The sequence below is a fragment of the Agelaius tricolor genome, unplaced genomic scaffold, assembly GCF_023055355.1.
Source record: "Agelaius tricolor isolate 1412-34295 unplaced genomic scaffold, bAgeTri1.0.p SCAF_16, whole genome shotgun sequence".
Classification (NCBI taxonomy): Eukaryota; Metazoa; Chordata; class Aves; order Passeriformes; family Icteridae; genus Agelaius; species Agelaius tricolor.
In genome coordinates this window covers 7,796,879-7,824,411 of record NW_027269276.1, presented here as the reverse complement: position 1 = coordinate 7,824,411, position 27,533 = coordinate 7,796,879, and the positions used below count along the sequence as shown (strand labels likewise).

The following is a 27,533-nucleotide window of genomic DNA, read 5'->3' as shown; positions in this document are numbered from 1 at the left end:
CCAGGGTCCCAGGTGGAGCTGTCTCTGCCCAATTTCTGCTTGGGCAGGGAGGAGAACAGAACCTGCAGGAGCCATTGGGACTGGGAGATGGATTTCAATCACAAAACAATTGAAAGACAAGCAGCATGTACCCTCCTAAATCCTTCAAAAGCCTCAGCATGGTTGTTTCTCCTAGCACTGCACTGTGAAAGGGAGCTCATTCAGGGAAGCCCCACCAAAAGTCACCATGGAGGGCAAAGGATGGTACCTGTGCAGCAAACAAGCTGCACCTGACACTAATTACAGCTTGCTCAGGTGGGGAGGAGGGAGGCATAAGTAGCTGTCCCAGGCTAGAGAGTCTGTTCTGGGTCATGAACCAGGCATCTCCTCCAGAGAGCCAATTGAACATCCATTCCCAGACCATCTCCTCCCTCAGCCAGCAGCAGGGCTCAGAGAGGAACAAGCTCCTGGTCTCTGCCCAGGTTACCTTCTCCCTGAGCCTGGTGCCACAGTGGGTCCTGTCCCCCCTGCCAGCCCCACCTGAGTCCTTTTCATCAGCCAGATCAGCCCCCCACCCAGAGCTGGCTGAGGTGGAGGGTGCTGACAAGAGCCACAGTCAGCAGGGCACTGGCTCGGGCTCAAACTAAACAGGACAGGGCCTGCCTGGGGTTAGATGTTTGCTCCAGCCTCAGCTGCTTGGTGAGTTCATGCATGGACAGTCCCAAAGCCTGAGGCTGTGCAGGAGTCCAGAGACAGAGCAAAAGGCACTTCTCCACCTCCTTTGGCCCCTTTCTGTACCTGGAGCCATCCCAAGGAAACCACGTGTGACAACCCTGCCAGCATCAAGCCAGTGCAAACACAACAGCACAGCTTGCCTGGAAGGCAGAGCAATTGCAGCTTGTGGGAACAGAACAAGGGGAAAAAACTCATCCACAGAGACAGGAGTATCACACTGCTGCCTCTGGGGTTTGGACTGGGACAGTCACAGCTCTTGGGAGGTGCCTGTGGCTGCTCATCACTCCTGTGACAAATTGTCAGCCAGGAGCTTGCTGTGATGGGGAGACAGAGAGCAGCACAGCAGAGCTGGCAGCTGGGTGACTGAGCAAGGCAGGAGGGTGTTCTGAAGTGGATCTAACAGCTAATTCACAATGGCCAATAAATTACAGGTGAAGGCCATTGTGTGCCACAGAGCACCCAGTCCAGCTGCCCCAGCAGGGCACCAGTCCCAGTTCCCCTCCACAGCGCCCTCCCTTGGGCTGTAGGTAATAAATCACACCGTGGAGAGTTGTTAGGGCAGGTGAGTAATGCTTTTGTACACCCTAGGCTCACAGATGTCACTGTCCTGGCCAGAGGTGCTGGTTTGTGTTTCTTCTGCCAGCAGCTGAAAGATCAGGCAATGCACTTGCTCTCACATAGGGAAAAGTAACAGATGTTCTATTCCAGTGGCAAAAAGAACTCTTTTTCTGTAGTTTCATGGCAGATATGTTTTTTAAGCTGATGCTGTACCCATTCTCCACCAGCGTGGCATCAAAGACCTCTTCTTGGCCAGAAGACAAAAAGCAACCAGGAAAGGCTTGAGCACCACTTGTATCACCTTCCCCCCAGCCAGCTCCCCAAGCTGGGCCTCAGGGAAGACTGAGAGCCTCTGCCAACATATGGAACTTCACACACAGGCACTAGGTGTAGCACTGACTTCAATAAGTCCTTTATTTTTAAATAAAGAAACCCCACTGAATCAAAGATAACAAAATTACATTTTGTTTTGCAATGACTTCCATTTTACACCACACAAGAACAAAAATTAAAGAAAAAAATCAAAGACAGTTTTATATATATTTATATATAATTTTAAAGGTAAACATCAGCAGATATAGAAAAATTGCATTGCTAGTTGCAAATCATCTCCCCTGCAGCTCTCAGCTCCAGAGAATCTGACTCAGAACATGGCAGCAGGGAGGGTGTCTCAATATACAGGCTTCTTCAGGGCAGCATTTAGAGATAGTTACAGAATAAAATTTTGCCAAATGGAAAATATTTTCATAGTCAACTGTTCACCAAGACCACTGGAAGTCACTCTGCCTGGTCTAACACAGCTGCATGAGAAAAACAAGGGCACAGGTCTCCTCTTACCAAGCTCTTTACACACCTTCTTGGCTAGGAACTTTCAGAGAAAGAGGTTGTGCTTTCTCAAGAAGAATGGCTAGAGATCTGTCACTGGAAATTACAGTCAAGCTATCATGTAACAATGAGACAATATGCCCCTTTGGAAAGCTGTTGATTTGGGCAAAGCACTAGGAATTGGTTATAACAAATACAAATGGGTTTTATTTGGCTTTTTTTTTTTTTATTTTAAAGACTTTCCAGTTGGCAGGGACCATGAGATGGGTCAACATCCCAGCAGAACTATAGTGGAGATCCAAGAAGAAAATTGTCTGTCTCCTCTCTGGTCATGCAAGAACTTTGATTACAATGGGAGCTTGTCAGTCAGACCAAAGCAAAGGGGCTTTGTGCCACCTTGTGCAGATGTTCAGGATAACTCCAGAAACCTTTCCAGCACAGCATGGAAAGCTGACAACTGCTTTGACTCACTGATGGCACTTGTGCCTAAGCTCCCCTAACAGCTGAGGAAGCCCAGGCCAGTGTCACTGCCACTGCCAGTGAGAAGAGGGTACAGGAACAGGGCACCCTCCCTTGGGCTGGTGCTGCTCTGAGGCATTCTAAGCTTGGAGAAATATCCTAAAGTCCTCACACCAAAAAGGGCTGTTTGCTTTTCACCTAAAAGCCATGGAAGAGACACTGCTTTGAGTCACTGTGGCTCCAGCACCTTCCCAAATGAACCAACCCACAGAAGGGTTACAGACATGGAGTATGACTCAAGGCAGAAACAAGATGTTCTTTACAACAAATGACTTACACTGGCAGCACAAGGCTCAGGCCTTCTCTGGTCTCACAAAAAAAGATTGAAGAATTTCATTAAGCTCCAGACAAGCATAGCATTTCCAGAAAAACCTGGAAGCAATCCAGGTGACTAAACTGGCAATTAAGTCCTGAAGATGGTACTCTCTGCTCTTTGCTTTGAGATGCAGCCACTCCAGCAATTTACCTCCAGCTTTGCTGCTGGAGTGTTAACAGACAAAAACTTTGGGATTGCAGGATGACAAGTCACATATTAGGCAAAGCAAATCCTGCTTCTATGACTCAATTCCTACTGCTAAAGGAGCAGAGAGTTTAAAGTGATCCACTGCTTATATACACTGTTATTTTCAGCCTTGAAACTGACTGTAGCCAGTTGTAGGCTGCTCACAAAGGTCCTTTAAATCAGCACTCAATTGTGCCATGTGCATCACTGGTGTGCCTCAGTGTCTGAAAATTCACTCACCAAAAAGCAAAGCCCCAAAAGCTCTGACAGAGCTGTTACTGAAGTCTCTAGATATGCTGATGTCAGGGGAGGAGGAGGAAAAGGGCAAGGCACCACGTGTCAAAGGGCTGTGGTCTAGGAACTTGAGACAGACCCAGGACAGATGACACACAGGTAGCTTGGCTAAATTCAGTACTGGAGTTAATAGTTCCCAACATTTTTCCTTAATGCCCTGTCTTTGTAACCCATACCTTCATAAACAGGAACTGCAGAAAAACACTCAGGAAAAGGATTGCAAGGAAGTTCACTGTTTGCCTTTGCAGTGCAACTACAACACTGCCAGACCCACCTGAAAACACCTTGATTTAGAACAATGGGACAATTAAAAATGCTGGCAGAGCTCGTGTAGTGGAAGCTGAAGTTCCTTGTGCTCAGGCAGAGCAAGTCTCAGCTGCTTATTTACCATTTTCAGATATCTCCAGAAAAATGGCAAAGGAGATGGTTGGACCAGCCTAACCATCAAAGGGTAATTGTTCTGCAACTTGCTGTCTGATTGAGAGGGTCCTCAGGGTTCATGTTCAAGTGCTACTTACATTCAGTGATGGGGAAGGTGTGTTTACCATGAAACTACCCATGGAAGAGCTCTCCTAAAGATTTTTCTAATCCCAGTTTGAAACTAAGCAGAGCACATGTCAGATTGACCAAGCTGTAATCTTGAACTGCTCTATCAGACCACACTGCAATGATCTACAAGTGCACACTTCAGCAGCCTCATGTGTTTTGACAAGAGATGAAAGACTTCACCTCTAAGACTGAAAAATTCAGACTGCATTTAAGGCTGGCTTCACTGGGCAAATAAAGACCACCTGCCCACATAACAAGAGTAGTATTGCCTTATTTTGGGAGATAAGAGTATTTCAGATTAGGACTGGACAAAGTCTGACTACTGATGCAAGTCTGACTACAAGTCTTGCTTTGAAAAAAACCTCAAATTTGTTGAGATGGAGAGAACAGGGTTTTTTTTACACTGCTTCCACCTACAGGCTTAAGCTGAAGCTCAAGCTCCAGAAACCTTGCACAAAAAAGCCACAACAAAAGTTGTCCTTCCCCACATAAGCCAGACTCAGTTAAGTCACAAGTGATTTGAACAGTTTTAGATTCAAGTGCAAAACCAGGGCAAAGGAGCAAGACAGAGACCCACAGAACTTCTGTAGTGAAGAGTTTCAGAAAGTCCACAGCACTGGCCCTTCTGAAGGCTTGGGTTGTGGGGTAGGAAGGAGTACTCCTCAGAAAGGCTCTCCAAGTTTAAAGAAAAATCTCAACTTGATTAGATAAAGCTACTGCTCCTGCTGCTTTGAGAACTGTCCAGTTGCTCACCTCATTTTGGGAGACTTAGACACCTAAATTTATACTGTAGCTATTTGATGTGTACATGTGTTGTTTACACTCCACTTCTGCTGAAGTGAGGAGATATTTAAGTCATACCCAATGAATATTACATGAACACTACTTAAGCAAAAAAAACTGAAATGTCTTTTATGACATACTTTAGTGATGCAGTATGAATAAGAACATAACACAGAGACAAGATATCCATCAGCTAAGAATATCCTTGCTAACTGATGCCCTAAAATAGTTCTTAAGGAACAGCCACATGCACAGCCAAATCTTGCTGTAGCTTTACTTAGTTTCATCTTCTCTTTGAAGAAAAAAAGAAGCCCAGATTTACTGACTAGGAGAATGTGCAGAGATCCACAGTTCATCGTGGATCACAGGCCAAAGTGTTTGGCCTAAGGCAAATGAAAGGAATTTCCTGATATGACAATGCATCTTTGCTACAATAGTTAATTATTGCTTTATTAAAATGAAACCCCACCTACTCAACCTACTGAAGTTCAGGGACAGGGCAGTCCAGGAGGCTTGTTCCCCAGGTTTGTTGTTACCAGACTGAAGACTTACAGCTTGTTTCACCCTTAAGCTATAAATTAAAGTGCCTGGAACACAGACCAAGGCTGAAGCAATAAAGTGCTGATGAGGGAAGTTGTGACAGGAAAAGAACTTCACTGGCACTGTGATAAAGAAACCCTAAGGATGGATTAATGACTCTACAATATTGAGAGAACAAACAGTAAAAGAAAAAAAAAAAAGATTTTTACCACTAGTTTCAGTCTCCAGATTGTCATGGGACAACTTTCCTTTAATAACTATTTTGGCACAGACCATAGCTGCCACTTGAGGGAAAAGCACAGGTGAGTAGCCAGCTTTCCTGCAAACAGCTCTCACACTTCACTTTGCACATTAAAACTGGAAGGGGATGTCTGGTTGTGGAAAAAAATTCTAGTGAGAAAGAGCCCAGTGTCTTACTGGAGCCAGTAATCCTACAGATTACACAGATCTGGAAGTAGTCAGCCATGCAAAGATGTCACTTCAGTTGCACAGGGCTGGGGACACCAGTTCCACATCAACTGTAAGGCAAGTCACCTGTCTCAAACCCACCTGATGCTCTGAAAGCTAATGGGAGGAATTTTGGTATTATTTACCCTGACATAAGGGGAGTAAATCTAAACAGATACATCCTACCCCCCACCAATTAATCCCTAAGAGAGTACAATAGCTCTCCATTAAATATTCTTTCAAGCAAATTGAGCTCACAGAAAAAATCCTGCAGATTCTTAATCATGGGTTTCCATTTGGAAGCTAGAGCCAGCTTTAAAAAGACCCAGGTCAAACAAAGAATCCAGTACTGAAAAGATAACAGTATTTAAAAAGAGGCAAAGGTGACAAGAAGGTGACTGATCAGGTCCTGAAGTGAGAACATGTTTACATAGAAACATTAACTGGCATTACAGGCTGCAGCTTTTCTCTACTTGGAGAAGCAGCATAAAGCCACCCCAATCCACTCACAGCTCAAGCATGGAAAAGTTGAATATTTTAAAAGTGATTCACTTGTGCAAGTGCATTCCTAGGTACTAAAAGGTCTCCCTTGAGATGGTGCAAAGCTGACACTACACTTGCAGTCAAGCACCTGTTTTTCCAAGCCACACTGTAGTGCCTTACAGACTGAACCACTCACTGGCTTGTGGCTTGGTACAGGGATTTTCCAGCACCCAGAGAGAGAAGAGAGCCACAGTTATCCCATCATCTACACCTAAACAAATGCTGCAGATCAAGTTTTTGACCAGCAGGTAAAGAGATTTTGACATGTGAAACTTCTGCTATATTAAAGCAAGCAGTCTTTAGCTCAGTAGCCCTGGAACAAGCTACAGACAGCAACCCAATTCTTCAAGCAGAGCAGTAAATTACAAATCCACATGACTGGATATCCAAAGAGGCTCTGACCAGATGTTAACCTCTGCTTTAACTCCATTTTGGAAAAAACACATGGTGATCAAACCCCAGCCATAGGATATCAAAGAGAATGGAAACCTGAAGCAGCAGGTGAGGGAACAAGATGTTCCCAAACAGAGATTTACTGAAGTGATCCAGAGTCTTTGGGTCGATTACTCCTGGCCAGACATAGCCTGCTCAGCATCTGAGCAGTGAGGCTTTGTCTTCTCCCACTGGCAGATGGCATTGGCATACTGCACCACGAGCTTATCCATCCAGGTAAGAGGCTCTGGGAACAGCACAGACCCCTCAAAAAATCCCAGGTGGCCTCCATGAAGGGGCAGCACATGCATGACGTTCTCTTTTTTCTCTGTAAAAGAAAAAAGGCAGAAATTCCAGGATAACATCTTCAAGATGACAATGAAAGCATCTTGAGTTGCCAGGACAAAGGCTGCCCAAGAGATGCTGCTGACTGGGCCCTAACAGCAATACCTGTACTGCTGTAGGAATGACCATTCTTTTACAAATGAACACCTTTAACTCACATTCCCTGGAACTAGGACTGTTTGCATCATGTCAGGCTGCACTAAGCTCTGACAGTGCATCAGCCATCTTGTTGCATGGACAGTGAAAAACTCTCTGTGCTTGCTTCTGTCTAAAAGCAGCTGGGGATAAATTCTCTGCTCACAACCTCTGACCAGGAAAAGGATGAAGCCTGCTTCCCTCCTTGTGCACCCACTCTTTGTGTGATGAAGCAGCAGCAGCTCCCTCTTCTGAGCTTCTAAGGATAATTTTCCTTTTTCCTTGTTTGAAGACAGACAGCTCAACTCCTTTCAAGGGAGATCCCAGTTCAGTGCCAAGTGACAGAGCCATGCACGCACTGTCCCCATTTCATCAGCAAAGGAGGAGTTTATCTGTGCTTCATCCAGACTGTCACAACCACCATCCTCCTACTAAATCCCAGTGAGCAATGGAGATGTGAGGAAATCTTTTCATCCAAGAATGGAACGTGCTGCTATCAACACAAGCAACAGGTGCCTGGAAGGACTGAAGTTCCTCCTGCTCAGGATTAGCCTTGTTAATTCTACCAATTGGTGACTTAAAGAGGCTTAGCACCCCTCCCACAGCATTACAGATGTAAGGAGGCAAGTCAAGCTGCTTTGAAATCAGGAATTGTGATGTGGTAAGCAAGCTGTAGGTACACAAATATGCCCAGCTGGAGGCAGCAGTTTCAGCATACCTGAAAGAGCTCTTGGAATTGAAAGAAGACTCTCATGAACAAGAGGGTCATCAGCAGCATTAACCAACAGAAGAGGAACATGGATCTGCATCAGGAAACATGACATGAAATGAAAAAACCAAACCAAAAAGGGGTTAGTATTTGAACGTCAATCTACCAACTGTAAAAGTATCTTAGCATAATTCAATTAAGATCTTATTTCAGAGTTAATTTTTTCCTCTAAGAGGCAGAGAGCAAACAGACTGAGTCCCCATTCTCAGAATTGAAAGGACTACACCCTTCTTTCATTCTGCATTGCGTTGCACATCAGGCAGCTACTGCCAGCTCTGTTATGGACACCTAAGTTAAAGTCCAGGAAAACTCCCTTGGAACATCTCCATTCTCTGGCTCAGTAGAAAAAGGAGGAACTGATCAGTTACACTTTGGCAAAACTTTGCTCAAGCATCTGCCTGTCAGTGTCCTGAGTCTCTTCCATAGAATCCAGTAAGCCTTTCTTCCTTGAAGGTGCAGGCTCCCATTTCCCACTTTATCCTCATACACTCAGAGCAGTTCAGCTGAATGTGTGGCTTTGTCTCCATCTCATGGGTGCTATCACCTGCCAGAGCTATTTGCACTTAAGAGCCCAGAGAATTTAGCCCCAGTGTTAGAGGTAGCAAGATCTGAAATCCCACTCCAATATACTGCCTGATTATTTCTGAAAATCTCAGCTAAGGCATCTGCAGGTATCAACAAAAAACCCCACAGAGTATTTTCCCTCGAGTGCAAGAGCAGCCTGCTGCAAGAGCTTACCCTGTGCAAGTAATGCAGGCAACTTTCCTCTTCATAGTACTCCTTCAGTGAGCTGTAGCCATGGAATTTCCTGAAATGGACAGATTGTCATTTAATATCACCTGTTTCAGTCACTATTACTGTCACTATTACTTTTAAGTGAGGACACATGCAGAAACAGAAATAATGGCTCAATTTCCATAGACAATTTTTTTAATACCCAGTCTCTTTGCAAAACCCTTTGGCAGCACATGCCTTGATGGTTTCTGTGCCTTCTCAAACATTCTGAGAGCATGGGCAAGTCAAACATGCAAACTGAGGACCAGCAGCCCCTCAGGGTGTTTCTTTTAAAACACCCCACTTCACTTAATTGTACATGTGAATGAAAGGAAGTTAGGATCTTGTTCATCTTTCCCTAAAAGTCTTTTCAAATACAAACCCAGCACAGCCTATAAACCTCAGATTTACTGAACAAGTTCCCTAGAATTCACTGTGGTTCTACTTTGCCAAATCCTTTCACACCATCCCAAACCAAGAGTTCAGTAAGCCTATATTCAAGTGCCTTTTTTTTTTTTTTTAATATAAGGGGCAACATAGCTGTTGGTCCAAACTAAAAGGTCTCAGTGGTGGGGGACAAGCAGGGAGATTTCCCAAGGAATGTTTTTTTACAAACAGCCAACCATTCTCCTGGCTTGCCAAAAGTGTCATAGCTTTTTAGCTAACACCTTGCAGCTTTATTTTGGAAAGGGGTCAATGCCTGATACAGAACATGCCATGGTATGAACCCTGCCACCTAAAGTGCTATGTTATTGTCAAGGGCACAGGCAGTAACAGGCTACTGCTTATTAAAGCAGAGCACTTAATTAGGTGTTAGGATGACAAATAAGAAAGGTTGCATTATCTCAGCCAGCCCTATTGTGTATTGAGAAAGCAGAAGTGTTTTATGGGGAGAAGACTTTTCAAACAGAGTTAAGGAAATCCATGAACAGTTCTGAGCTTCTTTCCACATTGCCCTTTTTTGTTGCAAGAGCTTGGCCTCTTCCTACCTTAGTGAAGGCTGCAGGTTCAGGTGTTACTAATAAATAAATGCCTCCTGGATGATTTTAAAGAAGCTGTGACTGTAAACAGTAAATTTGTCTTCTTCCTCTCCTCTAAGTTTTCTTTAATGTGGGGAGGCAAGTAAGAATTTGAAGTTGTGTTCACTGTACTTCAGCAGAGTCCCACAGGCACAACAAGGGGCATGCAAGAGCAACACTGGGAAGAGAAGGTACCTGGAGTTCTATAGGGGAGCAGAGAATTGCCCTTCATACCTCATAACATTATCATCAATCTGCATAAGTGATGTTGCTGTATAGAGCTTGCCCAGATCAGCTTCTGACAGGCTATGTGGCTTCTTCATGTTGTTATCTCCAAAAAGAACTTGCCTGGAAGAGTGACATCAAGAATTACATCCAAATAACACAAGGGCAGCAAAACCATGACCTGTTCAAGGACAACTGAGTTGACCAAATCTGACAAGATAAGATTAGAAGTGGGTTACATAAACATGAGGCTTCCTTGGGAGCAAGAACAGCTTGTTTGTCCACTTACCTCAGCAGCAAGACATAACAAACCCCAGAAGCCTCCTTGTAGGAAAAAATGTTTTCCTTATCTACTGAAAAACTGCATGAGGGGGCCCTCTTAAAAGAAACTTCCCACAACAGAGGGCACTAAGGGCATTTGGACTTGAGGCTACGTGTTAGAGGGAGGGCTTTTTGGCTTCAGACCAAACCTGTGGTGGTTTGGGTGAGAGCACCAGCAATGCTGGGCACAGCATCTCCTGCATCATCTGGTTCTAAAGCCCCCAGCACAGACTTCAGGCTACCACACACAGAAATTACTCAGGCTATTCCCTTAGCAGAAAGCTTTTACTATGGACACTTGTCATAGCTGGTTACTGCCCTCAGGGGAGGATGTGTTTCTTTACCAGAACAAACTTCTTCCCTAACTAACAGAACAAAAGCCACAAGTTGGAAAGGGATTTTTATTCCTTTTGAGAGGCAGCTGCAGGGCAGGCTAGGTTTGATTTGGGCAAGGTAGAGCACAAGTGATTATGGAAAAAGTTTGCTCAACACACTTCCTTTCAAATCAGCACCAGCTTTTCCTGGGTTAAGAATTTAAGTACCTTTTAATGGGAGCTTACCTAACTTCACTCGTCAAATTTGTTCAAGTCATCTAAATATTTGTAAACCTGGAATGAATTACGTGGATCATCCTACACTGGCCACCCTCCTTCTACAAGTGTTTCATACTGCACAGAGTGTAAACAACAAACCAGAAGTCTCAAGTGATACATCCTCCTTCAGTGAAATAGGTCTTAAGATATTCCCCTCCTTTCCCCTCAGTCAGGCAACTTCCAATACACACATATGAGGTACTTTCTTGTCTACAAAGTACCACCCAGAGAACCTTTGATGGGGAAAACACCAACATGAACATGTCACCTGTTTAGCACACAAATTTCTTTTGTTATGCAAGAGCCACGGATCAGCAAGAGCAGCACAAGGATCCTACAGCACTCCAGGAACAGCAATGTTAAAGTGTTTTGCTGGCTACATGCTCTTTCTAGAGGAACAGCTAGAAGCCAGAGCTACAGGTTTGACTATTTGCTTATTTGATATGCAGCAACTCCATACAGCAGATCTGGAAGATTAGTCCTACCTCAGGTAGGTGGCAGAACAAGAGGCTCCTTCAATAGGGAATTCTTTGGCTAGAAGTAAAACAGATGCAGAATACTCCACTTTGAAGTCTAATTGCAATGTTCTCCTGTGCATGTCTTGTTTATTCATTAAGCAAGTTTCCACAGAACACAAAAAGACAACAATGTCTTTCTTCTAACAAAATGGCCAAAGCTTGTTTGTCTATTTTACAGTATAATGAGATTGACAGGGGCTCACCTTCTCTGTTGGTTCATCTAAAGATCTACCAAGGAACTTGTGCTAAACCTGTCAGGAGTCCTATTTTAAAGGACCAGGCAGACAAATCCAATATAGCAATTGACCCAATCAATACTGTCAGTGTGAGTGATGTACTGCAGTACCTGTGAGAAAGGATGATCTTCTTCATGTTGTCTGCCATGAGGAAGTTATAAAATCTTCTGCAATGATCCCACTGCATGAAGGTTTCCTGTGCCCTAGAAAAAACACAGCAGAACAAACAAAGCTGTTAATGGAGCCCTTGAAAGATCAGATTAATACACTGTTAACATCTTATGGCAGCCTGGGGGCTGTGTAAACAAACCTCCAGGCCTTCTCTGCCACAGCTTAACCTTTTCCAGGAAATGACTTCCACTTTGATGAAGTTTGTTAGTATCAGAAAACAGATCTGCAGTCTCATCTTGCACAATACAATTAGCAGTTTTGATCAGAGCATTTAAGAGCCATCAATCAAGATCCATAACACTGACAAGAGGATTTTAGTATCCCTTTGCAGAAGTTGAATGTAATTTACATAATGGGACTTTCAAGGAAAGGGCTAAAACCTGTTGCTCAACAGTGTTGTCTATTGTGTAATACAGCTCTGCAGAGGAAATAATTTGTGCAGATGTTTCCAATAAGTACAGATACTATTATTGTTTCAGTTCATTGGCAGGAACTGTAGGAATAAATACTAGTTGCAGCTGCAAGTGGCATCTGAGTTGAAGTCTTTACCCATTCTCAGAGCAAAAGAGCACTTCACAGCTTATCTGTCGTTAAAACAGAATTTAAGCCATCCAGAGTTGTGTGAGCTCTGCCAGATCCCAGCACTCCTTTGCTATGCAGGGTCATGGGCAGGTTAGAGCTTTACTCCTAGCAGGGTTTGCTGTTGCTGAGGGAACACACTATCATTTACTGAGAGACTGAAGAATGCTGGGAGCAGCTTCAGCTACTGAAGCTCTCCTACCACTTAAACATTAACATACCATGAGAACTACTGTAGATTTAGCATGACCTTCCAAGCTACAGCTTGCAAGTCCCCTACCAGGCAGGAACAAACTGTTTTCTTGTAATTAGCCATGCTGGAGAGTATGGATTTAAAAAAAAAAAGAAAAATCCATTATCTTTTTGTCTAGCCAGGCTATACCTACCACATTTATGCCAGGGCAGGGGAATGAAAGAAGATAGAAAAATGCACATTTCTTTCTTCACAAAAGGTTTTCCAAGCAAACCTATTAAGTTATCCCAAGATGTTTGAAGTTAAAACTACTACATTTCCCTGCAGTTCCTGTGGTGTACAGCAGTACTCCTAATATATGAAGAGCTGCAAGCATTAAAAGAACCACCACAGGCAGCTTCCAGTGTTTTGAGGACTGCCCAGGTTTCAGAGCTGAGGTCTCTCCCCACAGCCTGGAGCTATGATGAAGATGCATTCCACAAGATCAAGAAGCAGAATCAAGCCTATGCAGGCAGAGATTAAGGAATAAGGAGACCTGTCCCTGTTTAGCCTCAGGGAACACATTCCCTAGACTGTGTTAATTCATTAAAGATCTCATTGTTCTGGCAGATCCTAGTATTGCTGCTGCTCTGGAAAGGCTTTCCTATTTGAGATCCTTGGTTCACCTTGCTCACTAAAATTTTTTCCTTTGCTTATGAAAGTTATTTGGGGAATAAATGTTGGACAAGCTAATTAAAAAAAAAAAAAAAAAGGAACTGTAAACTAACTGGTTGTGTTACCAGGGTACTCCAATTCCATGTAGCCCTGAAGGCTGAAGCCAGCTATTTTCATGTACCAGACCAAGCCCAGGAAAGCAGTGGCTTCACCATTCTACCTGGAGGTGCTTTTTACCTCCTCCCTCCCATTTCTATAACCAGGGCACAAGGCCCTTCCTCCTCCTGCCTTTTGCTCAGTAGATGTTGCTTCCCTGTGGTTCTTCAGCTAATTAGCACTTACAGCAGATGTGAGTATTAGGAAGGGAGACACAAGAGCTGAAATCCTTCCTGCTGGCTGTCCAGTAATACAGAGCAGATGTTTTGTGGCAGGAGCTTTGCTAGGAAATGTTTACCCAGCAGGTGGAGGCAAGAGCTCAATAATCCACACAGCCCACACCATGGGGTACATTAAACTCAGGGGAAAAAAAAAAACCCAGTGAGTTGTTTTTCCACACAAATATCCAAGTGGAGAATTGTTAATCAGGTTGTCCTTGCCATGCAAGCATAACAGCATTACTCACAACAGCATTTTGGAGATCAGGAATACAATATTGCATAATTGTAGAAGATGAACCAAGTGGACCTCAGCCAGATATTATCCCTGCAAACCTTCTCTGATGGTTGCAATTAAGGAGAGCTGGCTTCAAAAGGATGCTCTGTGCTCTATGCCAGAATTCCAGGACAGCTAAGAACATTTTACTTGAAACAAAACAGAACAGCTGTTCCTTTAGCATCTGTTCAGATTTTAAGGGTGTGAACTAGCAGCAGATTATACACTTTTTTAGCAGTAGTCACATCTGACCTCAAAAGGGATTAGATAACAAGAATATTACAAGCATATCAAGCTTTTACTCACATCTTCGTGCTTCCAGAAAAGCTTTTTGCTTTTACCCGTAAGAGCCTGATTCATAAAAGGTGTCTTCAGACAGCTGAATAACAAACTGGTCCCTACACAGGCAGGACATCATCAGCATCAAGAGTTCCAGGCTGTGAGGCTGAATTCCATAGCAAGCCCCTCACAGACCTGCCACAGTTTCATCATTCATATCAGCCCAAAGGATCTTGACTCAAATACCTGAGTTCTAACAGTCCCTTTTGGCTTGGAAGGAGTCCCATAGCTCAAAACCGCAGGTAAATTACTGCAGAGTCAGCTGCACCTCAGTAATTGTCCATATGTACAGACAGTAAAAACTGAAAACAGCAGCTTAGCCAGTTACAGTGTTTTAATCTCCATGACCTGTGCACATATGGAAAGGTTAAAGTGCATTAGTTGAGTCCAGTTTTCAAGTTGTGCCTGGACCCTCCACCAGGACATGCAAGTGAAGCCATCACAGCTCCTCAAGTGCCACAACCTTGCATCAATATTTTCAGGCTTAAGGGCTGTAATACTTTTCCACCCCATCTTCCCCACTCCTATAAGACAGCTGTGAGCACCTCTCCATCCCTTGATCACCCAGCACTGTTTCAGTGACACTAAGAAGGGAGCACAGACTCACAGAGACTGTGCTGTGCCCTTCCAGTCTCCCTGGCTAAAAGCTGCCAGATGAAACTGCACACTGAGGCCAAACAAGCTATTACAAACCATGGGATATTTCTCAGAGTGATGAGACAGTGTAAACTATTGCTTGCAGACCTGGCATCAGCTCAGCAGCTGGTCAGGCTGCCCAGCCTGCCTGCTTAATTACAGCAGGACTGCACAGGGAATGCCTCCTCTTCACTCTAGCCATGAGACAGCATCACATGCACAGTGCAGAAGCTGCAAGCATGTACCTGGCCAGGTACACAAAACCTGTTTGCACTGCTGACAAAGTTTACTTGTGCTTGCAAATCAACAGAGCTTCAGGTGCTCCTTCAGGAGGGTGCCATCCTACACAGTCTGTCAGACCAGTTCAGTGCAAGAGAAACACTCATCTTCACCTTGCCCTTCCAGAGATCTGCTCCCTCCTGCAGTCCCAGAAGAGAGCAGCACAGAGAAAGCCCCAGACCCACCTGAGTGCACTGTACCCCTGGCACAAGCTGACACAGCACAGCACTCGCTCCTGGTTGGCCTGGCTCTCTCCCAGGTATTTGCACACTATGTTTCCACCCAGGCTGAAGCCCACAACAATCAGCTGGGTCTGAGGGTAGGTCTTCTTGATGTAATTCACCATGGCACCAAATTCCCAGGTGCATCCTAAAAAGAAGAACAAAATTAAAAAACATCTTCTAATATATTAAATTCTCATTTGAAGCTTCAGTTGTGTGCTTTGAATTCGGCTTCTTACCCTTTCTGACTTTTCAATAGCCTTAAGGTTTTAACAGCTCTGATTCACATGTGTTCATACATCTGTGAGTCCTGTGGAGCTTAGCTCATGCTTAGTTCTGACAGAGTGCCAAAGCAAAATGAAATTTAGTTGCTTAAAAATCATGGTGACAGTTAACGTGAAAATCAAAATGCTTTGTTTCTAAAACAGCTTTAAAAAGCAGAGTCCAGCAACTCTGGGCTTGACATTACCATGCAAGAGCAGCACACATCATTACTTTCCTGAGGCAGTTTGCCACTTCTAAAGTGAAGTGAGGTTTTTGGAATGCAGCTTGCTCCTTTGTTTTTAAGCAAGATGATAGGGATCCCTAAATCCATGCTGCTGTGGGGAGGGGAAAGGAGTGGCTTGTCAGGAAGAGCTCCCAGGAGACTGCTGCAGAGCCTAAGCAGGTGATCTCTGGAATCAGGAAGAAGGGTTGAAGCAGAGACATTCAACCCTTTCTAGCCAGGGAAAAGGTAAAGATACTGCAGCTCCCTGAAAGACACATGGGTATCCCCACACCAAGAGAATAGTTAAGTGTCTCTATAGAGATCTGTTCCACTGTCAGCAAACACCCACTTGCATCCCACAGGCTGCAGGCACTGAGGGATCCAGTTTCTGGCAGTGCTGACATCCTCCAACTGTTTGACAGACTTGAAGGCCTCCACACACACAACAATCTGAGTACCTACAGCTATTTCTCCTGCCTGTGAATATGGGAAAAAAGATATGGAGCAGCAGCTGCAATAGTGATGGCATTACTACACTGGTTTCAAGTGTTTATGCAGCTTGTTAACCTTCCCTTTGGATTTAAGGCTGCAAACCACAGGAGGCATTACATGAACAACAGAAATAGAACTCCAGATGTTTCTTCTTGTCCAGAGTCAGAAACTCAGCTCTATTCTGTGGAACTCATCCAGAGAGATAAATCCTAGGATTCCAGCATTCCACCCTGTACTAACCTGACACTGCTCCACTCTATCCCCACCCCAGCTGGAGCATCCTCAGCAGACATCAGACTCCAGCTTTACCTAGTTCTGGAGTAAACCCTGAGCACCAGAGCTTGTTTGCTTCAGTGGAACAGCAAGTTCCTGTCTGAGTGTTTCAGCAGGGTTTGGGCACTTCCTTTGAACACTCTTAATGAACAGTCTTCAAGACAACAAATTCTGCACTGCTCCAGTTTCCTCTGGAAGAAGCCAGTGGTCAAAATACTTTAGTGTTTGACCTTCATGATTTCAGGGCAGCTCAGAAATCCAAAATTAGAAAAGCAACAGGTCAGGCTTGATATAGAGGCTGGGATTCAGTGAATCCCAAATTTAGGCTACTTGCTCCTCAGCAAGTATGCCTGGAACACAGCAAAGCTGAAAGGGCACTGAGTTATTTGGGTAGGAGGTAAAGTCTACTGGATTTGCTGGCACTTTACTTAAGAAGCAGCTCTGCCAAGTGATTTACTGTCTTACTCAAAGGAAGTGCTAGGCATTCTTTGCCCTTTCCAAGGCTATAAAGACTCAGAAAGGTATGTCTCAAGAGATGCACTACAGAATAACACCCTAAGGCCTAAAGCAAAGCTTCATGAAAGCAAACTCTTAACTTCTATCAAAACAGCAATTGCTTTAACATTAGAATTTAGTTTTCAAGACATGGTAGTCTTGCAGCCATAACAGCCCAGGGCCTCACTACAAATGAGGGTATTTGGTATTCCTGAAGTGTTTCCCAAAGAGGAGTATATTTAATAATTCTAAAACAAGCAACAAAGCATTATTATTTGCCTGCCAGACTTTGGCATCTCAAAGCACAGTATTTCTGTTTTGACAGTTTAACTGTTCAAGATAACTATTCTGTTAATCCAAAATCTAAGCAGTAGCTCAGCTAACTTTAAAAAATAAAGCCTAACACTAAAAAATAAAGCCTAAAGTCTGCTAAACACAGAATTGACAGGATACCTATAGATACTTACAGTAAAGAAGGAGATGAGGGCTCAAGAGAGCTCAGGAACAAGCAGATTAGGTCACAGGCAAAGAGGCCCCATTTTACAAGGATCACATTACTCACCAAAAGGGCAATTAAGGCTGGAGTCACCCTTCACACAGTTTCAGATCATTTATTCCTTTTAATTTCTAGGTTAAGAAAGACTTCCTTATACTCAAGGTAAGAGCCATAATCATGGCAGTTAAGCACTACTCACTTCTGTAGTTTTACTGTCACATCCTGAACTTTTGCTGTTTTTGACTCTTGTTACATCCAAGAGCAAATCCTCACATGAACCCTCTAAGATATAAATGTACTTTCTGGATAGGCTGGTACAAACTCCTCTCAGGCTGTATTTTACAAAGCCTGAGAAGTGGCATTTATCCTTCAGAGACATGTTTGTTTCACATTCCATCAAACTGGCATATTCAGTATCACTAAAATCATTTGAACAGGCTCTGGGTAGGCACAAAAGGGCTTTTTTCCCCCCAAAAGATTTCTTAGAAAAAACTGCCTCCTTGATGAGAATACATGTGTAAGAGCTGGCAGAAGAGACAAAAGTGAATTTAGTATTAGTCTCCTCTCTTCCTACCATCTAAGTTCAGTTTAGTTCTTAAGAAACAGTACAAAACTGTTTTATCCCCACTGGGATACAGCAGTTCTGTTATTCTGGAGGAGGCTGATCAATCCCTAGAAGTTCCATGAGCCTGAAAATAAATTCCCCAGGTGCCATGAAGTACCTACCATAGGTGAACATCCGTGGTGAAGTGAGCTCAATGTTTGGCAGGGCTCCCAGGTGATTGAGCACAGCACATCTGTACCCATTTTTCTGGGCATAGTCAACAAAGGTGCGGATGTACTGCTTCTCACTGTGGTTAGCAATCCCCGGGCAGATCACCATCGTGACATCCTCTGTGCTCAGAGAGAGAGGGAAGTTAAGCAAATGTCACTTCATGCAAATTAAGAGAGTCAGAAGGTTTCCATTTCAGATCCGTGGGAAACCACCCACCACAAGCAAGCTAGAATTCCTACTAGTCTGCCAAAAATCCCGGATGGGACGGGAGACCAGCAGCCCTAGTGCTTCAGATGTGAAAAAGTAATTCATGCTATGGGAGATGAACAGTTTTTAACTTCAGGGAAAGCTGTGCAAACAGTTCTCCAGGCACTGCCTAGAGACCCAGAGTACATTCCTCTGTCTGAAGGACATTTTTGATGTTACACATGTTCTGCCTTCTGACAGCCTGTTGTGACTGCAATGTGTGTGGAAGCTGTGGAGCCCAGCACTCCAAGGAGATTGATTATGTTATTTCCCCCTCATTTCCCCTCTAGAGCTGGGTGTAATGCAGATCTTCCAAATGCAGCTCTGCTAAGCACAGACATTCTGATCAGCTGACATTAACCATCATCTACTTTGTGGCTAATCTAATGATATTTGATCTGCTGACACTGTTCACTAGTTTAACAAGATATCATTTCATCAACCAAGAAAGTAATTGCTGTAATTCAAGTAAGCACAGTAAATTACATTCAGGATTATCATATGCACTTCAAATTAACTGTAACTCTCTTGTGCAAAGCTCCAACATTACCAGCTCTACTACTGAATTTTTATCTCATTAGAAAAGCACTGCTCACAGCAATAAAGATAACAGTAACTGTCCTAATGCTGCAGCATTGTACCATGAAGATCTCAACACTGACAGTTTTAAAAAAGAAATCTGCTTTTTCTGAGGGCCAAATGGGAGCCCCATGGGCATCTGTAGATGAGGGACAGAGCACAGAATCAAGGTTAGCAGCTAGATGCAGGCAGCAGCTGTTGGACTGACCTCCAGTGCAGTGCTCAGAGCGTGGCTCAAAGAGATCAAAGGTGGCTGTTGCTCCATCTGGCATGGTCAGGTACTTGCGATGTCCATTTGGATGTGGTGATCTCACTCTCCCCATTTTTCCATAAAGAGCTGTCTGGATATGTCCACTCTTTCCCCAGATGAGGGGTGGAATGTACCTGAAAGGCAGTAATTTAATTGCTTAGCCCTGCTGTGTTAACAAGCCCTTGAGAACATATCAGCACTCCCATAACAAATCTCACCAGCTCCCAAATAGAGCAACAAATATGGAATTGTTTCTGCTCTGACTCAGCTGGCAGCAGTGATCTTTGCAGCCTTACACAAGAGGAGAGACTGTGCTGAAAAATCAGCACTTATAGCAGCAGCAGGAGCCAAACCCCAGACATTCCCTATATTGAGATGTTAGAGGAATAAATGCTTCTCACTAAATACACAGAAGCCTTGTGCCTTGGTGAGATTGAGAGTGCATGTTGCCAACCAACCAAAGTGACCTCCAGAACTGTGCAGTGCTGTAAATCTGTTTTAATTGAAACACTGAAGCCTCCTGGGTTGAGCCACATGAACTTGTGTAAGCACTTGACTGTACAAGCCAGTGGCAGAAACAACAGGATTCACACCAAGTTCCAGAAAATGGAAAGGCCCAAGACTTGATAGCTGGGACCATTTTACACAGAACTGTTTTACTAAGTTAAGTAAAGAGCACAGTACAGGTTGATTTTGCCTTTCAGAATTAGGTAAAAGTTGGGGCAGTGTTAAGAGAATCAGTCAGAACTGACCAAACTCCACTGAGTAACAAATCCCTTTCAGTAAGAGGGGTGAGTCTACCAATTACTTATGCTTATCAAGGGTATATTTAAAGCTATGTGACAAAGCAGATTGTCTCTCTTTTCCTGGCTTACAGGGTCTCAAAAAAGATATGTGAGAAACACAGCTATGAGCTGGAAAGCATTAAAGGCTTAGTTATCAGATTTTTTTAGCACAAGCAGAACTGCAAGTGGTTTAACAGGAAACATACTGTGCCCTAGCACCACCACCATGTGGGCAAGTCACCTGGTCACTCAGCAAAGGAGACTGAGCCAATGCCTTGAAAAAGAGAGTTACATCAGCTCTGAACAGGAAAGGATGAATGATTTACTGTTGAGGAGAACAGCAGTCCCAAGGGACACACTTCCAATCAAAGCACTGTGCACAGACCAGGGTATCCAGAAGAAGCTTGAGAGCTTCTGACTTCACCTTGGATCCTGAGGGATTAGCAACACCCTCCCTGTTGTGTTTAGGGCTTCCTGCAATTATTCCTTTTGACTTTGAAAGAGCATATGAAGCAGAGATCGTGTTCTTCCCTGTTCACAAAAAACCTAGGCAGCTCAGCACACAAATTTACTACTTAAGCCCATAATCCACTAGAATGTGACAGAAACCCTACCTCTGTGCTCTGACACTCCCTCTTCATACAGCTGGACCTTTCCCCATGCCAGCTCTTATGTGTCATATCTGCAACTCCCTCCTCCACCACACTCCTTAAAAATGCTTCCTATCAAATAAAAACTACTTAGGGTTGTTTAACAAGACAAAAGCAGCAGTATGCCCTCTTTCTCCCCATTCTTTTCCCTCATCTATGAGGGGGACTTCTTACAGTCAAAGCAACATTCAAGGGCCAAGCTTCAGCATGAGTAATGTGCATGGCACTCTGATGAAGAGATTTGTAACTGCTACTGAGGCATTAGGTATATTTCTAGTTTGCACTAGAAATAAGTTTTAAAGCAGCTGAAGCTCTGAAATACATGCAAGTGTTCAGGCAGAAGCTTTTTATCTCACCAGTCTTTTTGTTTAGGCCCATCAGCCTTTAAGGAACAGACTTGTGAGGCAAAATACATCCCTAAAGTATCCAGGCTCAGGAGACTGAGCACCACAACACTTTAACAAGGAAAGGGAAGAAAGCTGCCCATATAGTACAGATCTTGTATTATCAGTGGGAAAACTAAGACAGATTTGAATTTACCTTACCAGATTGATGCAAAACCAAGCAGCTAGTAAAAATATTACTTCTGTTTACCAAGACAAGTTGCCAATCTAACCTACTACAAAACCCTGTGAGGCCTTTACAGTAAGAGTGATTCCTCTCTTTTACTGAATTCAGGTAAAATCTGTCCTCAGCTGAGGACAAGGTATCCTTATAATCTATAGCAGAATCAGACATATGATCTGCCTGGCACACTATTTCTGTTGACCCTCCATTTTGCCAATGGGCAAATCTATTTTTGAAATCTTCATGTGACTTTTAAGTCTTTTGCTGAGACAAAGTGTACAAGAACTTCCAAGAGCAAGTACTGAGCCTAATGGTGCAAGACTGCACAAGGCTGAAGGATGGGTGATCTTTTTACACAGGGTTTGTGTGGACTCTCAGCTTGCTTTTACCTACTCAAAGAAGAGAGCATGGAAAGAACTCTGCAGTCCTGAAGTTGCAGGAGTAATCACACTGGTGAGGGAGAAAACTTGCCAGGAATTGTGCAAAAGCCTTTATCCTCTGAAAGGACAGATCAGATAGATTTTATTTAAGCCTATTATGTGAAAAGCAGTTCCAGAGACATTCCTATCCTCAACCCAGCTGAAAAAACCTAACCACTCAGTGCTGATAGCAAGAGCTAGAACAGATTGTTTCGTAGTGAAGTCAACATTCCTCCTGGCAAACAGCTGAAAAAAGATGCTTCTCCAAAACAACCATCCTGCAGGCAGAAGAGCATGTACTCAGGGCATTGTTCCTGTGGTTTACCTAAAGAAAACAAGCTCAGCAGGATGCAACACAGGGAAACACAACCATGCAAACTGAGCAACTAAGTAGTATTCAGTCTAAGGGGCATTTGAGTACTGCCCTTCACATTTTATGCTAAAACTATAATTACTGCTAAATTTAAGCATGTCCTCCAAACAAGGGCCCTTCACTCAAAAGCAGGTAGCTTTCCTCCAGCATTGATAACAAGTAGAAACAAGGGAAGCATTCAAGGACACAGCAGATTTTCAACTCCTTCCTCTTTGTCTGCTATAAACTGAAATGGTTCTGAAAAGCAGTGTACTGCAGAGATTACTCCAGCACAGCACAGAGATGGTTCAGCACATATTCCTCAGTGTCCTGCTCCAGAGAAGCTGCTCCCAGATGTACAAAAACCCAGGAACAAACACCATGTCCATAAGCAGCATTTCCACTGTTATGCAATAGTGGCTTATGGTGACAGGAGCTGAGCAGTGAACACCAGCCAGGACCTCTTGCCAAGGCCTCCACAGGAGGACAAGGACAGCATAACACAACAACCCAGACAAGCACGTGCTGATAAAAAAAATTCCAAGGGAAAAGTTGCGTTGTACCAAAAATGGAGATTTTTATGTCTGTGAACCAAAAATGGCTTCTGAGCTTTCTCCAAACACAAAAGCCTTTAACTGATTCATTTCCCTGTTTTGGTCAGTTGCAATAGATAGCAGGCACTCTGAAAAAAGGCAAATATTTGAAGCAGTTATGTCTTCCAGTAACCAGCCCTGTAGCTTCCAGTAACAGGACTCTGCAACAGAAGGCAGAGAGAACAGGCCTGGGGATGGCATTTACTCATTATGGAAGGTCACTTACATGGCCCAACAAGTACAGAGTTCACTACTCTAAGTGGCTAAGTGAATTCACAGCCAGTTACATAAATCTGCTCACCAATGTTAGTGCTGGAGCTCCAAACCTGCATTCCAGCTGTGCAGCACAGCCTCACATCTTGATAGGTGGCTGCCCACAGTGCTCGAGAACAAGACAACTCCTAGGTTTTCCCAAAAAAATTTCTCCTGGCATTTTAATATTTAAAACAATCCCAGCATGTGATTGTAGATTAAGTTTAGTGGCTCTCAGGCAGTAGATTATAATTTTAAAGCACATACATAATCCAGTATGCAGGAATTTAGGAAAGCAGCAGCTGTATAAGCAGCTCACACAAAGCACATAAAAACTGTGCTATTTTTATTAGCAGGCATCAGCATTCAGGTCCTCAAAGATGTGAAGTGGAAGTTCAGCAACAGGCTTATTTCTGGTGCATTGCTTCATTTCATCTGAGGAGATTAACACTTTAAACATTAACTCTTACATGGCCTTTACGTGCACACTGGATACTGATGGTGAGAAAACAGTCTACAAATTGTCAATGTCAGGATATTTGAAGAACTTTTGCCTGCATTACAACAGGTAAGATTATTTTCCCCTTTACAGAGCAGTTTGGAGGTATTTAAAAAATGCTTTACAAAATCAAACTTTGAGCCTTGTCCTTTATTTGATGCTAGGGAATGCAAATTAAATTCCAATCAAGGAAACTCATATAAAAGTCTGCAGGGTTCAGCCTTCGACCCCAAATATGTAGAAAGCAGCTTTTTCAGTATCAGGTCAACTAGACTGCTCAATGTGATGAGGACGCAGCAAAAAAATTGCAACAAAAAAATTTAAGCAAGTTCTGGAGCTTCTACATTCCCTGAGTCTCAAAAAAGAAACAAATGGAGTAGAAGTGTTTGTCTGCTGCCCACAGTACCTGTGTGAAGTCAGAACTATTTAAAATTACTGACTGGCCCCTTGGCTAAACCACTTCCTTCACCATTTAAGAAGCTTTTATTTAGCAAAGTGCCCATCACACCCCTCCTCCCCCACTAAAATACAAGAAGTATTTTAGTCAAAACAAGGCATGAGGATTTACAGCACTTAGAATCTCCCTTGCTGATAAGAGCTGGCGAACACAAGGCTGCTGCCAATGCCACAGCACCCAGCAAAAACTCAGACCCCCGAGGCTGCTTCCTCGGTAAGGTCAAAGCTTCAACTTACCAACAGGGAGCTGCCATTCTCCTCTACCTCTCAGCATGTTCACTTGCCAAAGCTTCAGGGGTAACACTGTTCTTCTAGTTTATTATTCTCCTGGAAGTGTTCCTCCCAGAGTAAAACACCTAGGAGTTGACAGGGATCAAACACTGCTTGCTATTAGGGGGAAGAAAAGAGCACTGAAAAGCTTGAAGACAGCTTTTCTGACTACTCATCTCCTTGCATCTAAGGGAAAAGCAGTGACAGTGTAAAAGAGTCTTCTGGTACCAGGCAGCCTGCTCACCCAGCATAGGTTGGTGTGCAAACAAAGGATAAGAAGGATGTAGACTGGATCTTTGACAGTGTTTACTAACAGGCTTGACAGTCATTTGCCTCAATCTTTGAGGAGCTTGCCTTTATTGATGATAAAAAGTGTGCAGACAGCAAGGATAATTATTTTGGATACGGATGGCACGTGCCACATCTCTACAGAAATAAAGATACCCACACTTTGTTAGAATAAACTGTAAACAGCCAAAAATGTCTAGCCTAGTACAGAAAGCACTGGCCAAATTTACCCTGATGAATCAAAGAGCCAGCACTGCATTTCTACAGGAATAAGAGCAGATGAAGGACTTTCTGTACCCTTTTGAAAGGCAGGAAAAGGACACAGCTGCCACCAGCAGTTGGGCCCAAGTGCTCAAGGGCACCAATAGCTGTGCTGAATTGCAAGAGCTTCCTTATAAGAAGCAGCAATTTGAATGGAAAAGGGTCTGATTATGCTACTCTCCACTTGGTAAGCCACAGTACAGAGCTGGACAGGGTCAGAGCAATGGAAAAAGGGGTAAGAGGACATGAGCTCTAAGAAGACACATTCTCTTGCTTCCCAATGTTTGGCAGATATGCAGAAAGTTTCTGGCAGTTTACAGAACTGTAAAAACCAGTACTAACATCTACAAGTACAAGATACCTGGCACACAGCCATCTCAGGCAGTTTTACAATTCAAAGTTCTTAAATTATTCATCCACCACCACTTGGCTTACTGAATGACACCACGGTTACAATGCACTGAATTAGACCAGAGGTGAGGATTGTGCCATAAAGTGAAAATAAAGTCCAAAAGTGTTTACTCTAAGAATTTTTAAACACCTGCATAGATAGCAGAAATAAAGTTATTCTTTCTCCCTGCCAGCCTGTTTTTCATAGCAGTGCCCTCACTCCTTCCCTTCCTCCCTTAGGCAGGAACTGAACAAACCAGGTCTGAAAGTCAGCTCACAGCTATGAACATTCCTCTGCACAGAAGAATTGGTCTTAAAACAGATTTGACAACAAACCCAGTACTAATATAACAGAAGGGATTGCTGGGCTACTTATTTTGCTTTCATGGTAGAATCTGAAAAGAGCTGCTTAATCAGCTTTCCTAACACTCTGAATAATTAGCAAGCAATCAAAGCCTTGCAAGATTTTTTGGTGGAGTACTGCACAAGCTGTTTTCACATAGCTTTTTCCTAATTATCCTACAAACAGTTTCATGCATAATTGCAAGAATTTAAATACATTTGTTCCCCTGTAGTCTCCAGGTGACTTTTATGCCTAAAGACAGGATTTCTTTGATTTTTTAAAAATTTCTATATTGAAAAAAAAGTTTGTGATAACATCACTGGAATAGTAAAAATAAATAATCACATATACATCTTAGAGCTGTCTTTGCTGTAAACCCTTTCAATACCCAACAGCAATTATATTCCCAACAGTCCTGTCTTCCTTAACAGAGATATAGAGGTAAGAGGACTGAACAGCTACCTATTGACACATTTTGTTCTGGTTTGTTTCAGCTGAGTTTCCTTCCTTTTGTCATGGTTGTCTTTCAGACAATATTTTGCCCAAGAACTAGGTATTGGAGATGACTGCTACAGTTTTCAGAGAAGCTGGCAAGCCTGAGCTCAGCTGATCCAGAGAGAGCAAACAAATCAAACCTGCACACGACCAACAAAACACCAGGGTCCTGCAAGCAGCTCATCACTCTTGCAATTAATGCACAACAGATGCCTAAATACTGCTGGACATGTTTTGCATTTTCACTCTTTTGGGAATGCTTTGTTCTCCAACTGAAAGTCAATAATACAGCAGTGCTAGGAGCCTGTGCTGTGAGAACAGAGCTGAAATAGCAGGGAAATGGACTCTAAATTAGCTTACAATCCATTTCCAAAGACTAGCATGATACTAATACGCCTTCAAGGCTGGTAATCAGCTTCATGCTTGCTCCTTCAGTGACTAGGGACATGTCACACTGGAATGCAACACTGGGATGGCAACTACCTGAAGTACCAAGTTACTCAAACCTCCTCAAGGTATTTTTTAGGAAAGGAATTGCTTTGCAGTTAAAGCAGTACACATAATCAAGAATCCAAACACATTTATGTTATCACTAACCTGGAGCACATCACAGAAACCTCTCTGGGTTCCAATTTCAACAGATAATGCTTTGTTTCCTCTAAAAGTTTACAGAGCCCATGGCCTAACATCTTAAACCTTATGTAATCAAGGCACTGAACACAGCACTGCTAAAAGCCTCTCATCTCCCCTAAAATGACTATCCTTAAGTCAGCTTGACTTTTGAGATCCAAAAGGAAAGTTCATGCAGCTGCACTCAGCACTTACTATATAATTGATGTACTTAGAGCTTCTAAATAGGACTTGCAAGTTTTCAAAGTGATTGCAGAAGAGAAATACTGTAATCAAAGTCCTTGTCCCTCCAAAGCCTCATGAAATTGTACTAAATGCTTGCTATTATTGGAGAATGTTCTTGGTGAAGCTAAGGGCAGCTGCACTGATTCTGGAGGTCTTGGAATGGAAGATCAGGGATCAGCCTGCTCAAATACACAGCTGACACAAGGTCAATTTGAAAGTGCATTCAACAGGCTTAGAGCTGGCCTTTGTGTCATTACTTTATTAAACTAGTTAGGGTGTGCTCTACCAGTAATAAATTTCATTAGTTTTCAATCAACTTGAAGTACTTCTGATAAGAGCAGGCACTTTAAAACTAATAGCCAACCCTGTATTCATTATAAGGGCACTGACACACCATGAAAATGTTTCCTCCTGTGAGCCCCAACAGACTCCTTCCCTAATAAAAAGCAGTACAAGATCATGAACAAGCGCTAAGTGCATCCATCCCTCCCCCATTTGCACAGTGAGCTGTTGGTGCTGCTATAGTACAACATCAGCATACAGATGACATTCTGTATCTTCTTCTATAAAGATGGACAGTGATCACTTTTTCTATGCATCT

The 27,533-nt window shown here is 43.3% G+C and overlaps 1 protein-coding gene across 2 annotated transcripts in view; it reads right to left on the bottom strand.

The window, feature by feature from the left end:
• Positions 1-1,656: 1,656 nt before the first annotated feature.
• ABHD2 (abhydrolase domain containing 2, acylglycerol lipase) overlaps positions 1,657-27,533 on the bottom strand; it is a 36,886-nt gene continuing 11,009 nt past the window's right edge. For both annotated transcript variants that reach the window (XM_071441315.1, XM_071441317.1), the window contains 8 exons: positions 19,416-19,591; positions 18,334-18,501; positions 15,329-15,512; positions 11,752-11,844; positions 9,983-10,096; positions 8,694-8,763; positions 7,905-7,989; positions 1,657-7,034 (listed from right to left, as the gene is read on the bottom strand). In XM_071441315.1, the coding sequence (XP_071297416.1) occupies positions 6,838-7,034; positions 7,905-7,989; positions 8,694-8,763; positions 9,983-10,096; positions 11,752-11,844; positions 15,329-15,512; positions 18,334-18,501; positions 19,416-19,591 (1,087 nt within the window). In that variant the 3' untranslated portion in view covers positions 1,657-6,837. The remainder of the gene's footprint in view (positions 7,035-7,904; positions 7,990-8,693; positions 8,764-9,982; positions 10,097-11,751; positions 11,845-15,328; positions 15,513-18,333; positions 18,502-19,415; positions 19,592-27,533) is intronic.